We start from the raw sequence: 17,556 nt of genomic DNA on the forward strand, positions 1-17,556 counted from the left end.
CTGTGGGTATAGTTTTCCTTTAACAAAGTTCCTGCTTTTCAGAGATCATGGATATGTTGCCAAACTATAATTCCCAACATATCCACTGTTTTACAGGTATTATGGGAGTTACAAGTGGGTCACCAGGCTGTTCCTTGACCTAGATAAAAATTTAGATAACTGATCTGCAGCTGTGCTGCTATTCATCCACCGGTATCTGCTGGCTTGAAGATACATGCGCTAGCTGCATTTTATAAGCAGCTTTAATAAGTAAAGCTTTCACACATATGACATGGACAACAGAATAATTCAAGTACCTACACCATACAGCCTCTTAACAATTCCAAGCACCTACTGTTTCTGCAGTCTTTTCCAGAAATAGGCAGTAATTAGTATTTTAGCATCATGTTACAAATTCCTACACATTAAAGAAAGTAATTTAACTGTGTTATACATGCACCTAAGCAACTATTGAGTTGGTCTTCAGCTGGCATTTTTAAAGTTGTATATGACCAAGGGCACGTCAATGCAATCTAGACTGACGGACAGCAACGTAGAGTACTGGTAGTTTATCAGGGTTTTTAATTGGGCATCTGTTGCTATCAATACACTATTAAACCATATTTTTTCAAATGTGGGATTTTTAGGCGTGACCATCTTGTCTCACTGTGCATAATAGTAGAATTTTAATTTGTTGCATTATGTTAATCAACATGTCCATGCTAATTCCTTTGATGAGGGCAAATAGCAGCCAGCAAACGCTTTCAAAATGATTGGATAACTCAGAAAAATTTTGTCTCATGCTCTGCTGAGCAATGGAAAGAAGCATTCAAATGGTAGCCTTCAGTATTGTAACCTTTGCTTATTTGTATATGAAGTAAGTCTTGAATATAATTGCTTTTCGCAATATGAGATACATTTCCTGTATTGCTGACATTTAACATGTCAAGACCTTGGGGGAAAATTCACTAACTTGCGGAAATTTGCCTGCGCCGGCTTCGCTCACATCGCAACACTTCACCAGGCGTAGATTCGCCAGGACAACACTAATTCACTAAAATACGAAGTTGTGTCATGGACGCCTAACTCTGACGATGTTGCACTAGTGTTACTGCGCCAAGCAAAGCAAAGTTGCGCTAGCGTTGGCTAATTTGCATTCGGCGGGAAGTTAAAGTTGAATGGACGTATATGTTGCACCAAATACATTACATTACACAAGTCCAGGGAACCTTAATAAAATAAAATAAAGTTGTTATATTGCCCTACACATGAGCCCACTCTATAGTTGATGTGCCATATGTAAGGAAATGTATGGGGGAGCCCAGGTAACCAAAAAAAAATTTACGGACTTTTGCAGCCTATCACCCTGAAACAGTTAAAGACGCCAGAGTTTTTTGGGACTAAGAACATTTTTCAGCTAAGGATTGAAGAAGCCCTATACATTCCACTGCACTTCGCCTGGTCTGAGTTGGCGAAGGCAAGTCTGGCGGAACAGGTAACGTTCAGTAAAAGGCGCATCTTAGTGAATTTGAGAAATAACATTCTTTCACCAGAGTGAAACTGCAAAGTACCGCTGGAGTCTATCTCCTTCACTAGCAAAGTTACGCCTGCACTCGTTAGTAAATCGACGAAGTCTGGAAATGACGTCATGCTGGCGCATTTTCGCTAACGTTAGTCACTTTGTCCTTTAGTGAATTTCCCCCCTCAGAAGCAAAGACCATTTTCTCTGGGCATAAAGACATCGGCCAAATTATCTGTGGCAGCAGTAAGAGGCTTTGTGCAATTCTTTATTCTCTATAAACCCACAGTTAACGGGCACATACCAATAGGCGAATGCAACATGCCTTTATTTTTAGAACAAGTAATAACACCTCTTAAAAAATGTAAAATTTAGCTTGAAACACCTCTGACAACATGTAGTGCCAAATGCTGCACTCAAGATGAGAAGTCCTGTTGGTGTTTCTCAATGGATGTGCCATTAGTTAGAGTTCAGAGAAGGTTTTTGGAATGCAGATTTTTGTAGCGTAACAAAAATAAGCCCTAAGTGATGTCTCATTGTAATATATATTTCCAGCAAGGCATCCTATGGACTGAGTCGTGTCCAATTTGTGCCTTGGAGGAATCATGCTGATTTTTGACTTTGAATGATAGGCCCTCAACTTCTACTAGTCTGGCGTGCTGTCATGGCAACCAGCACCCGCAGTTTCTGCCACCTGTTATTATTTTGTCTGTCCTATAAACCGTTCCAGGCATCCATTCTAAATTTGCTGCTAAAATACATCCAGCCCAAGAATAAACAATGCACTGAACACAAGGTAGCTGCAATAATTGCAAACCATTTGGAAATTAAACTTATGCAAAAATATACTGGTGACAATAACAAGGCCTGAAGCTTGGGTAGAGGTTCAATCAAATCTTTCCACTCAAAATGTACACAAAAAAAATAAACAAAATCAAATCAATGAATAATTACAAATAGGTTCTGATCATTCAATAATTTTATTACGGCCAAAACAATGGCAACTAACACATGATTACCTGAAAGCAATCTTCTGCAATCAATTGCTTTCTTCCAGATCCTCTTTTGTAAAGAGTATGTATTTTTTTTTTAACTGACAGATTTTTGCAAAAAAAATAAGTACACCTCCTAAAACCTGGCAAGATTCTTTGAATTAGAGCTCACTCAAATAACTGATTCCAGTACAAATAAATCTAACAAAATAACTGCCTTTGCACAAATCCTGCATGTAGAGAGACATGATGTCTGGTGAGTTTAATAGAGTGAGCTCTAATACATCTTCTAGGCAAAAGGAGGCCCGCTATAAGATATATTGGATCTAACTGTCAATGAATATCTGACACCCAACTGCTGAATGAAGACAGAATAAAGAGAAACAGATGCTGAGAGAGGGATAGTGAAGATAAACTTGATTATTTAAGAAACAGTACAGAATATTTAATTGATTATACTTAGAAAACTTCTTATTTCTGTATGATGAAACTTATATTCCATTTTCGCTCTACTTCCCCTTTAAGAAAATTCCCATCTAGCCTATATCAGTAGGTGAGATGGGAGATCGGTATTCATATATTTGGTTATTAAAATCATTGTTGGTATATTTTAAATACACTGACAAAACAAGTTTATTTTCATTAAATCAATCCCAGCACTTATCTAGTATCTTTTTTGCTGAAAAGACATAAAAGTTCCACGTTACTAAAGAAAAAGTCACTTATGTAGATGAGTGTGGCATTTATACATCTTGCAGTTTATTAAACCTATGAAGGCAAAAATCATAACAGACACAAAAATCACTGACATTGGCAGCGAGAAAAAGGTGCACCGAAAATAATATAAAATAAAATACAGGGTCCATGCTCAGAAATCACTGTCCATTATTTCATTTTTCGATAAGCAACTGCCCCTAGCTGAAGACCCCAGGAAATTGAAACGAAGACTCCATAGGGAGATAAATATTACAGGTAATTAGTAAAGTTACATAATTATCTTACTAAGTCACCCACAGTTACATTAATTCATTTAGTCATAACCTAATTCAAACTGTAAATTCAAATTAGCATTATGGTCCTTTGGAACAGTTTAATCAGAGAGAATGTGCATTAAAGCACTGAACAGAGTCATCTAGATATCTGCCATAGTCAAGAGATCTGTGTGCCTGCATTTCCTGCCTATATAATATGTTTATATTATAAAACACATTTCTGATATCTACAGTATATACAGTTGTGTTCAGAATAATAGCAGTTTGACATCAGTAACCTGATCAATCGCTGTTTTTTGTCAAAAAGATATTTCTACATGGCAAATAATTTACTAGTAGGTGTAGTAGAGTAATAGAAACCCAACAGTCATGACCTGCTGCTGATTCTGTGTCATTGGATCATTCATTGAGGCTTGTTCCAAATAATAGCAGTGTTCAACATAATAATAGCTTGTTCCAAATAATAGCAGTGTGGGGTTCAATTAGTGACGTCATTGATTCTGTGAAATAACAGGTGTCAATTACGTCCCTTATTTAAGGAAGGAAGGAGCAAATGTTGTGCATACTGGTTATATTATTATTAACATATATTTATATAGCGCCAACATATTATAGTGCATTTCTCTCAGAAAATTTGAGTAAAATGGCTCGTTCCAGACATTGTTCAGAAGAAGAGTGGTTTATTAAAAAGTTGATTGGAGAGAGGAAAACATATAAAGAAGTGCAGAAAATGAGAGGCTGCTCAGCTAAAATGATCTCAAATGCTGTAAAATAGCAACCAAAACCTGAAAGACGTGGAAGAAAAAGGAAAATAGAAGAATAGCCAAAATGACAAAGACTAAGCCAAAGAAGGAGTAAAGTTACCTGTGATACTGTTACAATTGGAAGACATCTATGTCCCATTGTTTAAATAAAGACATGCTGAAGAGCTTACAATTTGCCAAAGAACACATTGACTGGCCAAAAGAGAAATGGCGCAACATTTTGTGGATTAATGAAAGCAAGATTGTTCTTTTTGGGTCTAGGAGCCACAGACAGTTTGTCAGACGACCCCCAAACACTGAATTCAAGTCACAGTACAGAGTGAAGAGAGTGAAGCCGGGGGCACAAGTATCATGATATGGGGATGTTTCTCATACTGTGGTGTTGGGCCTATTTATCACATACCAGGGATCATGGATCAGTTTCAATCAAAATACTTGAAGAGGTCATGTGCCGTATGCCAAAGAGGAAATGCCCTTGAAATGAGGGGTTCAACAAGACAACGACCCCCAAACACACCAGTAAATGAGCAACATCTTGGTTCCAGACCAACAAGATGGGATGACATCAAAAATGCTGTTTCAGGGCAAAAGCAAGAAATGCAGAAGAATTGTGGAATGTAACAAGTGCCAGAAGTTGGTGGACTCCATACAACTCAGATGTGCAGTATTTCTCAGAAACACTGATTATACAATTAAATATTAGTTCAGTGAGTCAAAGGAAAGCAAAATCTTGAAACATTGAGTTTATAAAGTGAAACATTCAGTTTATAAAGTGAATGAGTTTGTAAAGAAGAATGCAGACATTGCTATTTTTCTAATATTCCCTTTCTTCACAAATTTGATTGGATGTTTTGATTTGGAATAGAACTTACAGTGTTCCCAATGCATTTGCGTGTATGGAAATAAAAGCTATTGTAAGGGTTTTGAGTTTTATTCACTTTTTTAAACACACTGCTATTATTCTGAACACAACTGTATATATTGCCCCAAAAAGACCAATCACCACATACCATCCCACATCTGTATATACCAAATAAGAAAGTATTCCATTTTGTTATGTGCTGGGAGCACAGTCTATCAAAAAACAAGTACAGTATATTAAACTAACATTGTGCTTCTCCATCTCGTTTTAAATGGAGTCATAAGAAGTTTGACCTGAAGGCAATAATGATGTTAATAGTACCTTTGAGTTCCCTTTTCTATAATTTCTACCATTCAGGAGTGAAACTAGTGGTAAGTGTATTAGAACCTGAATTCAGTATGGAAAGTACGAAAGCAAGTTCACCAGTTTGCTGAAAGAGGTCTTCCCCAAATTATCCTAATGATGTTTCAGGCAAATACAGTCTTTTGTGGTGGTGTAAAAACCTTATCTTTATCAAGTATAATGAGGTGTAAAAACCTTATCTTTATCAAGTATAATGAGGTTGATACACCACCCCTAAACATTGTCCTTGCCTGGAGCTCCACAAAAATAAATGGAGTAACTCCTCTTTCTATTAAAGATCTAGTGAACAAAGTAAGTTTATTTGATCAATATGTTCTTCATGTTTGGATTTCTGTGTATACGGCACTTGTTCAAGTACATTATTACATATTATAACATATTATTGATATTGCCTTGCTGGTGGCCCAGCTTTAATTATTATTTATTACAGTAGTCTCTGTGTTAATTTCCATAGGAAAGGCAGTACTCCACTTGAGCCATATGGTCATGGTGCCAATGGTAATTGTTTCCTACAAAGTCTAAGAGGTCCAGAATCGGTAATTTTAGATTTACTTTGTAGTTCATGTAAAAAAAATATGTGACCCAGAATGGAGCACAGCACTAGCAGTTATTCATATCTCCTAACAGACACTCAAGCAAGCAAGAACTGACTTTTAGTCATAAAACTGAATCGATAACATATCTAGAAAAGAAAGAACAAGAGAGTTTTGGGTCTCCAAAAAACTTACGTTTTCTAATGGAAGAGGGAGAACTCGGGGACCGTGTATCTTGGTCTCTGCAGTCTGTCCCTTCTTCATCAGCTAGATGAGTGTGGGCATAATGGTAACTGAGACCAGGCCTGTTCTTGTAACGTTTTCCACAAACTGGAAGGAAACATTAAACAATGTTTATACAAAGTTCTGCTCTAGAGCTTCTTTGAATGTGGTGGCTACAATAGATGGTACAAATGTAATTCCTTTATATATCACTGGATCCTGAAATGTAATGAGATTACACTTAATATGCTTAAATACATTTAAATGATCTCACAAGTTAGTAGATAATCAAAAGGTAGAAATATTTTCCAGTTGTAGTGAAGTAACCTATCTAACAAGCCTTGGTGACAAATTGACCGAAATTTGAAATGATTCTTGACAAAATTAAACTTTTCTTCTGTTCTATTTGTGGCTTGTGTTTTTATCTGGCTAACATTACATTGCAATATTTTTTTAGAAGGAATAGTCAACACTAAGAGGCCCAGTGTCGGACAGGGATGACCGGGGCCCACCAGAAAATCTTAGGCTGAGGGCCCACTTTCCAAACTATTATACCTCTTCTCCTCACTCAACCTCTTTATTCTCCTAGTCTTGTTTCTCTACATACTATTCTTCCATTATTTAGCCTCTTTGTTCCCATAAAGAAATAGGGAATGACTATGAAATAGGCCAAATGGTTAGAAGCAAGAGGCCCACTGACACCTGGGCCCAACGGGAGTTTTCCTGGTATCCTGGTGGGCCAGTCCGACACTGAAGAGGCCATTTTATCAAAGTTCAAATTTTGAATTTATGTGAATTCTTTTTTACTCTAAAAAATTCGAATATACTCACTATTCGACTGGGAGGTTATTTAAGAAAAAATTTGAATGTCCAATATTCAATTGAATAGTCCCGACCCAATAAATTTGAATCGTTTTCCTCCGAAAATAAACCTTGAATGTCAGGAAGGCTATTAACATATGCAAACAATTCAACTCGGCTTAGATGGTGAATATTCAAATTAGAATTATTTTCATGGTCGAGGTGTGATTAATCTCATATTCAAATTTACATTTCGAAATGGGAGATTGAAATTCGAATGTGTGAATTTTGACACCAAAAAACGATTTGAAAATTCTAATTTACTATTCGACCCTTAATAAATCTGCCCCCAACTTTGTACATTTGTTATATAGAAAGCGCCAGTTTAGAAAGGAGAAAAGGTTAGATTCTCTTCCATGTTGATACTTGTTTCAGTAAAGTTTGCTCTACCATGAGTGCAAATGAATACATCAATATTTATATCAAGATCAAACAATTTGTGCATATAGGTTTGTAACAGACACTCCTAAATGCCAGTTTGACACAAGAAGAGCACAACTGAATAATAAATTGAGAGCCCCTTTGAAAGACAGGAGACAGAACAATACATTACCTCAGCAAGTTAAACCACAAGTAGTACATGCACCTTGCCAATATTTATGAAATCTCTTCCAGGCTCGCACTTAGCAATCAACCCTAAACAGGGTGACTGCCAATATCAAAGAAATGGCTATACCCTGCCACGCACGTGTACAATGTGAGGAGGGGCTGAAGGAGGACGAGAGCAGCAATAACATTGAAGTACCTTTGTCGGCTGTTTTTGAGTTATGCTTTTGTTTGTAACTATCTGCAACAGAGAGAGAAAGAAAATGAAAAGTGAACCTTCCTAGAGAACAGGGGGTGCCGTGGTATAGTGGGGAATAAAGGACTGCAAATGAAGAACGAATAGCTCAACTGCAGTCATTCTCGCTCAGAAATAGACCAGCCACTGGCTCTACACTTGCACAGAGGATGCAAATATTAGCCAGGGATGCTAAGACTTGCCATTATGTGCAGCAATGCAAGAGATGTAGAAGCCATGGGCTGGAATATGCCAACAAAAAATTTGCTTCTCTACTCAGGTAGTGAACAGGGAGGAAAACCTATATTTCATCAGTGTTAAGATCCAATGGGTCGACAGAAAAGATTTTAATTTGTCTTCTGAAACATCAACAGATTGATCAGGAAATGGTATATTTTCTGTATGAAGGCTCAATAAGATGCATTGGAGTGCAACTCTTCATATTTGTGGTTCCAGCAAAAAGCTAAATAACAATATCATGTGCCAGCTTATGATTGAGGAGTAGAATGTCAATGTCCCTTGAAAAAGACAAAAAGCAACAACTCTCAACGTTCCCTGGTGTAAAAAGCAAATATACATGTATGTATGTATTGAAAGAACAAATTTGTAGAGGAGCTGCAGTGTAAAAAAACACAAGATCAACTTGTAGATTCTGCTATAAATTAGACTGAAATTAAAGAAATGAGAGAAAGAAGAGAATGTATTTACAGAAAAATAGGGGAGTGAATGCTAAAATAACAGAATAAAAGAAATTGCAAATTACAGCCAAATGGAAAAGCCGAGGTACATAAAACCTGCCAAAAGTAAACAGGACAAGTAAAAGCCAAAAATTAAGCCAAGCCTCATCAAAACCAACTGCACAATGATGTTTTCTCTTTTTAATCTCATAAAAAAAAAGTGTTGGAAACAAGATGAAAAGTTAGCATGCAGCTGGAAAGAAGCAGAATAGCTCGCTTAACATAAAAACACAAAACACGTGGTTAAACCACACTGAGCATTTGGCACAAAACGGAATCAACGGGAAGAATCTACTTACTGTCACACACGTAGGGTTTATTATGTTCATCAAGTGAGATATCGTTCCTCCTCCTGCCGCCACGAGCCTGTAATTGCAAATGTCACTTATCACATAGGGTATCTTGGGAATAATAATAAATATTATTTCTTGGCCATTTTTTTTATAGTATTAAATATTGATATTAAAAGGCCACTAGACCCTTAAATCTTGCAAAGAGAATTGTGGTTAGTTCAAAGGCATGCCTATACTACCACATATCCATGGTATCTCTTAATTCGAGAGCTAATATGAATCCAAAACATTAAATACAAACAAGATTTGTGAGAAGTGGAAAGAAGCTTGTGGTCAGCCTACCTGGGAAATAATGGCTGCTTAGGCAAGGCTAGTAACATATACATTAGGCAAACCCAATAGCAAAATAATGATACACAAACAAGTTTTACAGGGGAAAAAATGTAAAAGCGGGAAAAACGCATCTTTATCTGTGACCATAGGCACTACTCACTGCCATCTTGTGATTCCCATACTTATGGACATACTATTGTGTGTCCATTCAACTACCATGACATTGTTATCATGCAGAATCAACTTCAGCTGCCAACTCTCACAGTCTACATTTAATATGCCAAAGGATGTCAAGACATGTCATTCCTTGAGTAAAGAAGAATGATCCAGGCCTGGTTTTGCTATATGCTTCTGTGCCCCATACAAGTTATTAAAATACTAGGCCCAGACCATTCCATGTTTATGAATTTTATAAGGGCACCACATTAGGGCACCACATTACACAGCTAATTCTACTCCTATGTGATAGTTGTAGTGATGTCATAATTGTGCTGCATTGAGTTGTCCTATCCTGAAATCCTTACATCAAACTTTACATTAGGAGGAGGTGGTGGTTCCAGGGCCCCCTGCATTGTTGCTGCCAGTGGCCTCAAAGCAGGAGCTTATTTTAATTCCTGGCTTGGAGGCAAGATTTAGTTTCATAAAACCAGATGTACTGCCAAACAGAGCCTCCTGTTGGCTGATAATCCACATGGGGCTTACAAATAGCCAATTACAGCCCTTATTTGGCAGCCCAGGAACTTTTTCATGCTTGTGTTGCTTCCCAACTCTTTTAAAAATGGTTGGGGACCTCTGTTCTAGGGGTTTTTGATTACTACAGGGGTCGTTTATGTCCAAAAGTGCAGTGTGCAAAATGCAATTTTCAGTACAATCACCATGTTTTTACCCACAGTGTTGCATTTTTTTCTCCATTGTGACTGATGCAATTGTGTCCCAAGCAGAAATATTTGTCTCAAATCGGACACAATTGTCTGTAGGTCTTCCTGCAGTGTTCAACGTGCAATTCTTTAGCTGCATATACTGGGTGCAAAGGAATATTGATGCTGAACACAAAGGGATCCCTGGAGCTACAATTTGGTCAGGAGGTGGTGGTTCCAGGGTCCCCCTGTGTCAAAAAAAAAACAGCAGTGGTGAATTTGAAATGGATGGCAGGATGGACTAAGTGCAAAGACCACCTTTTTTACACAAGTAAAAAGTAGTCCAGAATTGAAATACTTATTTACAGGCTGGGTCTAGGGCGGCAGAATTTTAGGGGGTGGCATGCTTCTCAACTAAATCCACGTTGCACTGGATATGGGCAGAAGATACTATAGATTTTTACATTTCCCATGCTCCAATCCCCAGTGCTTCGGACTCAACAATGAAAATTTGCGCATGTGCACAAATGAAGGGGAGGGTTCAGGGGCGACGAATGTAAGTGGACCTAGGGGTGCACGCTCTGTAAATCCGGCCCTGCTTATTTAGTGCTGAAATTTTTAGGAGATATGAGGCTTTCTGAATGAGCTGTGACATAATTCTTTATATTATAATAAATGTAATTTTTAAATTTTTCTTGGTGTATTTAGAGATATACATATGTTTAGGTTAGTTAAGTTTCAAAAAAATGCAGTCAAGTTTAAAATGCTTAGGTTTTTCTAGGACATAGTCCAAAGTGTTGAAAGATTATTTTGTAGTTGGTGCTTTTATGGAAACTCTCATCTCAGTGAAAGGCATAAACATTCACAGTCCAGGATGGAAAAAGTATGTGAACCATTTTATTTAGTAACTGATAGAACTTCTATGAGCAGCAATAACCTCCACCAAACACTGACAATTTTTGTCAGAGCTTAACCTCTTGTCTCATTGGTCCACAGAACACAGTTCCCAATAGTGTTGTGGAACATCCAGTAAATCCTTTGCAAACAATGGATTTCTATCATGTTGGCATTTCATGAAGAATTGTCTATTTTCTGTGTTCTTAATTTTGTATATTGTTTTATTGCAAAGAGACTTGTGTGCAGGTCCTTGACCAGTATCATAACCACAGAGGAAGCATCTATAGTTGTTAGACACTCAGTTCCCCAGCCACTCTCTTTACTTCCACAACCATTTGGTCAGGTGGAGGGAGGTCCGGGAAGGGACTGATGTTCGTTCTGGGCCCCTCCACTGATTTGTTTTTCTTGTGGGGTGGAGTGGGCAGCACATTCTTGTAATGCCACTGTCCTATACTGTCACATTTGCTTTGCATGCTGGGATTGTGCTATTATCTTTTACAAGACACATACTTATAGGGACAGTATCAGTAGTACTGAATTTCATGCATTTATAGAGAAATGGGTTGATGAACATCTATTTTAGCGTTTCCATGTGCTTTATGCATCTCTTATTAGGCCCTTTGATATTTATTTTAGCTGTGGTATGCTGGATATGGTTAGCTCAATCTATGTATGCTGGTATGCTGGACATTGATAGCTCAATCTGGAGAAGAGCACACAGTCAGTAACTAAACGTTGGATACCTTATTTATATGGCTGGATGCAATTGAGTACCTGTCAGCTCTGCTCTCTGCACCTTGAGTCTGGTGTGAGGTGCAAAATGCAGCAAGACCCCTCATGCAAATGTATACTTTGTGTGCTTGTGAGAAAGAATTGAATTATATCCCGATTCCCCTGTGAACCCCCCTGACTTGGATGGATTCTGTTCTCAAGCAAGCCTTTGTCACTACTACCCTGGCATTGAGGGTAGAGCCACCTGTTGGACTGTAAGAGCAGTTCTTTGTTTTTCTATGCTGCGAAGAACTCTCTCTAAGCTCTCCCACTGGTAACTCCCCTTTACTTCCAAACTCTGTCATTCCTTTGTTCTGGGTTCTAAAAAATTTCCAAAAAAAATCTTAATAGTAACAGCCATTACCTCTCCCACTGGCTGCTATCCCTGCCTGTTTTGAAGAGCAGATGGCACTCAGAAGTCTACACTATATGATGCCAGCTCATCACTAGACTGTGGGTAGGCGACCAGCAGCTCAACAGGCCTGACAGTTTACTGCAGTTCATCTGTATTCAAAAGTTTATGATTTGTTTTAGGATGCTTCTGCCATACAACACCAAGCTGCCTGCTACTCAGGGGATCACCCCTGGCTGTGGAATACGCGCACATGAGGTTCACACAATATCAATATGAAAAATCTATTACTGTTGTTTCTGCTATAACCAGTGATCAGTAACCCAGTAATTAAGTTCTCTTTAAAACTTGGGGATTCATTGGATAATTGTTAAACATTTTTTTTGATTGCAGAATGAGAAAATGGGCACTTTGGGTCTCGAAACGTTTGATCGTATGTGTATAATGTCGTGAGCACCATGCAATAAAGCTGGGATCACCCAATTTGTTACACAAATTCAGGTATTGGTTTTCAGTTTGTCACATGAACATTACTGTTACCATGCTAGCTTTACAAATACCCTGGCACAAAGTGTAAGAAATGCTACCATAAAGAAGCAAATTGCTCACCCTTCCCCTGCTCCTGTGCTTTCGCTTTGGAACTTCTTCTTCTATATCATCCTCTCCATTGGCGTCATCTGCATTTTCATCATTTTCTAACACTCTCTGAAATGACACAGATAACAAATTATATTTAAAAGAGGAATATGGGGACTGTAATAACTGCAGCGTTCACTCCTGGTCTAGTAATCCATAACAACCAATCAGAAGGAAGCCTTTACTGGTCTACTACTGATAGAATAATAAAGCAAAACATTTGATTTCTTGCTAAGAGTAACTAAACTTGGAGCAAATGTTGTTTCTATAAGTACATTAGAATAGAATAAAATAATGATGTGTTATAATGAACTGCTCGGGATGAAGACGCTGCATTGTTAATGATACTCAATTGGTGGCTGTCAAGTTAATTGTCAATATTCCTTAATTTCCAGAGGACGTTACACTTTATAACTCTTTTTTCCTTGGAAATTATTGCCCTATCCCGACTGCACAGGTCTATTTCATTTTCTTCAAGTGACACCAATGTATTACTGTAAGTCATGTTTATTAAGTGAAATACTGTAATGGGGTTATGTAATAAATGATGGAAACTCTGATACTGGTTTGGTGTTTAAAAAAGTCTTATTGATTGCTGTGGATTAGTGCGCCATGTCAAACTTTGTGACTTGTATTTCATAGGAGATGCTACGGTCATGCCTGTTAAAGGAGAACTAAACCCCCGATGGTGATAAGTTCCCTCTGGCCCCCTCCCTGCCTTCCCCTGCACAGTCTTACCCCTGTATTCTGTCCCCTCTAGAAATAGTGGGCGCACATGCAGCGGAGCTCACGGGCGCCATCTTCTTCTCTTCGGTAATCTTAGTGAAGTAAGCAGCGTATTGGTGCATGCGCAGTTTGAGCAATCTTCCAGTTTGCAACAACTGCACAAGTGCCAAAAGAGACGAAAATTGCCGAAGGAGAGGTAAAAATGAATAAAGATTAACGAAAGAGAAGAAGATGGCGTCCGTGAGCTGCGCTGCATTCACTCGGCATGTGCTGTCACTTTTTCTAGAGGAGGTAAAATTCAGGGGTAAGACTATGCAGGGGGGAGGCAGGGAGGGGGGCCACCATGGGGGTTTAGTTCTCCTTCAAGCACTGCATACTGACAACAATGGTTTAACAGACAATTGGCATGTTTCTTCATGTGTTATATGTGTAAGAGTACCTGAATCTCCTGTGGACTTTCTTCATCTCGGACATCTTTCTTCTCAACCGCTTCACCTCGTAGCAAGGCTTCCAGTGTAGTTCCTTCCGACAGAACATTATCCTTCCTCAGAGGAAAGTCAACATCTACAATTAAATACAAATAGAAATAATGTTTGCTTTCTGCGTTGACACTGAGATGGTAACAAATACAATCTCAAACTCATTTGCCCCATGATCTTGATTGCAGCATAACAAATGTGAAGAGATTAATAATGACTTTGCTCAGAGAAAATGCATATCAGTTACCTAAATCTACACTTCTCTGATTAAAGGGCATATTTTTAGATCCAAGAATCTGAGAAAATGTGGAGCATTAGGCAAAATTCTGTCCCCAAAGTGGCCCTCACATTTAGGGTCAGGGCATATTCGGGGAGATTAGTCGCCAGGCGACAAATTTCCTCTTCTCCGGGCCACTAATCTCCCCGAACTGCCTCTCCTGCCTCTCCAGACAGCTGACAAAACATGGTTATTGGGCTGCACGCTGCGTTACCTGCTCGAGTGACACCTGCTCCGATACAAGCAACATGTACCCTAATAGAAGACATTGATACTTTATCCACAAGATAATAAAAAGTTTATCAGAGATGATGCACCGTCACTTTTCCTGGAGATCTATAACAACACAACTTCATTGGATTTAACAGCTTAAATTTAATAACACAGAAGGTTAGCACAGTGCTCTAGTTATCCAAGGATTTGTTTTCTTATATATTTCATTTCCCTTCCTAGCCTTTGTTTATCCACAGCAATGCTATAGTATCATCCAGACTTCTCATACCATAATGTGAGATTGGCAAAACATTCTCAATGCCTCAGGGAAATGAAGGGTCATCTAATGGCAGACTGTGAAGGCAGCAGTAGGGGAGAGTCAAAGGCTGGTGAAATAACTGCTGCACATTAATAGCTTGTCAAAAGCTATTCTACAAAAAATATTTGTTGGGATTCCCATTCGCTAAACAAAGAAATGTTTAGCCTGTTTCAGGACAACAGATAAACATGCTGCCATTTATGCAGCCTTAATAATATGCAGCTGATCTGCATTTCATTTCACTATAAGTTGTGTTGAATCTTGAGTAGCATTACATTCCAACAGGTGATACAAATCACGTAGAAAAGAAATAATTATTGGTTTACTAGATGACTATTTGCTATTTTTGTATAGGGTGTTATATGAAGAGTTGCACTACAGCTCAAACAGGCACATTTTACATAGTGACATCCATGTACAGAAAACCTGGACAACTCACAATGGAACATCCGAAGGAGGTAATTTAGACGTTCTTTCCCTTACCTCTTGGGATTATAGATGGGACAACCTTACTTACTTACTATGTTACCTCTGGGGATTATAGATGGGACATATTTAAACCATTTTAGGACAAATATATATATATATATATATATATGCTGCACCTTTATCACTTAAAAGTGTACTAGTTAGGACCAGTAAAAAAACTTTGTACATGTTATTAAGGCATTAGTCACTAATTCTGTGTGTTTAAACTTTTTTGGAGTCTTGGTCTGTTTAGCCCTTTTCTTTATGTTTTACTTCCACAGAACCCTCATAAGTGGTGGTGTGCGCAGGAAAGGTGGTGTTGGACTTCTGGGAATTTAGTAATAGGCAGAGTAGTAGCAGCTAGGTACACCCGGGTACAGAGTCGGACTAGGGGGCCCGGGGGCCCACAGGGACTCCTGTCCAGGGCCGCTGTCTAGGGCCCCCCTCCGGTCCCCCGACTGCGACACCGCATATGTGCAAAAGGAGCCGCGTGCATGAGCGAATGGCAATGCACTGCAAATAGTTTTTTTGTAGGGCCAGGAGATCGGGAGAGGGGGTCTGGCCCGGCTAAGCACCAGCTTTGCGGCCATTGTAAGCAACATCCATGGGTTGGTGAGCTACATATTGCTCACAAGCCACTGGCTGGGGATCACTGGCTTATACTGTTTTTTTTTATGATGGTGGTGGAACAGCAAAGTGAATTATAAGGCTTAACACATCAGTCAAGTGATATCTGGCACAAAATATGTTGGCTTTTTTAAGTGAGCTTGGTCTATCCACATGACATGCCAATTAGACATAATGAAAATGGTAGAAGTTTTCACTTATATGAGATGAACAAACATGTCTGACCTATTTGTTATATTGATGTTACATGCTAGAATTATATTATACTATAGGGTAGCTAGTGACTAACTGCTGGATGTGATGTCAATCTGAGCTCCCATAAGAGAAAGCCCTTTTAAGGATATAGAACAAAACAACATTGAATGCGCTGGTGCCCTCCAAATCATATAAATGTGGGTGACAAATTTTTTCAAAAATTATTCAGCTAATTTGTATGAAGCGGAATTCATAGCCAGTCAAGGAAATCTGATGCAGTCTATGTTATGTATTGGCCTTCAGAGAAATCCATATCCCGACATGATGTACTGTATATCTATATATCGATAGTGAACACTCTTGATTCATCACAGTTAAATACCCCTTTGAAATTATAGTTATAAATAAAAGGGATTACCAGATTTCCTTCTTGTTTTGGGCATTAGCTATCCAAATGACCTTCTCTAACCATGAGATTTAGGGCTATTCCACACGGGGAGATAGCCTTGCGTTTGCGGTCGCGGCGACAAAGCGCCGCGCCAGTCGCCGCGACCGGCGCAGGCGACAGTTTTGTATGGGCGCCTATGTAAAAACGCCTGTGCTAACCACACGAGGCGATGCGCTTTTCAACAGTCGCCTGAAAATGCCTCGCCAGGCAAGGGAATGCAAATATCCCTATACCATAGGATCCTCTCTAGCTTTAAATGTCTGCCAAAGGCTACAAGCATACAACCCCCGATCTGCACTGGGAGTGGCAGTAAATGCAACTGCATGGTATTAATGTGATAATAATTTGTTTCAGCATGTTATATTCCTTTTGCAGCATGACATGAGCCCACAGTAGCCAGCCTTGCCATTAGCAACAAAGCAAAGATCAGCATTAGGCGCAGGTAATGAATATCTAAGTACCATAGATTGCAGCACTAGAAAGGCCAGACATGAAGAATAATGGCAGTAGATGAAAATACAGATGGATCCGTAGAGCCTACAGGCTGAGAATGAGGGAATTAAAGTTAAGGTGGAAACAAGGTCATCTACAAAGTCAGCAAAATGTCCACAACAGGAGAACGCGGCATTCCAAGGCGGCATTCCAAGCGCACAACTGCCATCTGGTTAAGGTTCAGCCTCATGTGACTTGGAGAACCTTTTTCTCTCTTGATAGAGGCATTGAAGCATTGAGCTGAATACAGAACAAGAAAACTACGGCGGCTGCACTAGCATAGCTAGAAATAAACTGAGCAGTTAGAAAATGTAGGAACAAAATAATTCCATGGGTAAATGACGATCATTTATGAATACGGTGCCAACATAAACGATTGTGCTGCAGAGGAGGGCAATGAGACACTGGCTGGTTCAGTTCAGTTTCAGTATAAATTTATACAAAATGTCTTATTCACAAAGTAGGTCATCCACAGAGACGACCCCTATCCTTGTGTATGGAGAAGGCTGCTAAATTTTGGAAATAGTTGTTCAAATTAAACCTCTAGGGTATGGTATGCACCTGTGTC

At 38.9% G+C, this 17,556-nt stretch overlaps 1 protein-coding gene across 12 annotated transcripts in view; it reads right to left on the reverse strand.

The window, feature by feature from the left end:
- The window catches only part of dpf3.S (D4, zinc and double PHD fingers, family 3 S homeolog), a 101,417-nt gene that overhangs the window by 27,582 nt on the left and 56,279 nt on the right, over positions 1 to 17,556 (reverse strand). For 8 of the 12 annotated variants that reach the window (XR_005963736.1, XR_005963734.1, XM_041574337.1 and 5 more), the window contains exons 4-8: positions 13,910 to 14,034; positions 12,718 to 12,813; positions 8,905 to 8,971; positions 7,833 to 7,874; positions 6,200 to 6,334 (exon numbers count right to left, since the gene is read on the reverse strand). Coding sequence is in view for 9 of the 12 variants with exons in the window: in XM_041574337.1 (XP_041430271.1) it covers positions 6,200 to 6,334; positions 7,833 to 7,874; positions 8,905 to 8,971; positions 12,718 to 12,813; positions 13,910 to 14,034 (465 nt within the window). In the remaining 3 variants the exon portion in view is untranslated. 12 annotated transcript variants of the gene reach the window in all.

The sequence above is a fragment of the Xenopus laevis genome, chromosome 8S, assembly GCF_017654675.1.
Source record: "Xenopus laevis strain J_2021 chromosome 8S, Xenopus_laevis_v10.1, whole genome shotgun sequence".
Classification (NCBI taxonomy): domain Eukaryota; kingdom Metazoa; phylum Chordata; class Amphibia; order Anura; family Pipidae; genus Xenopus; species Xenopus laevis.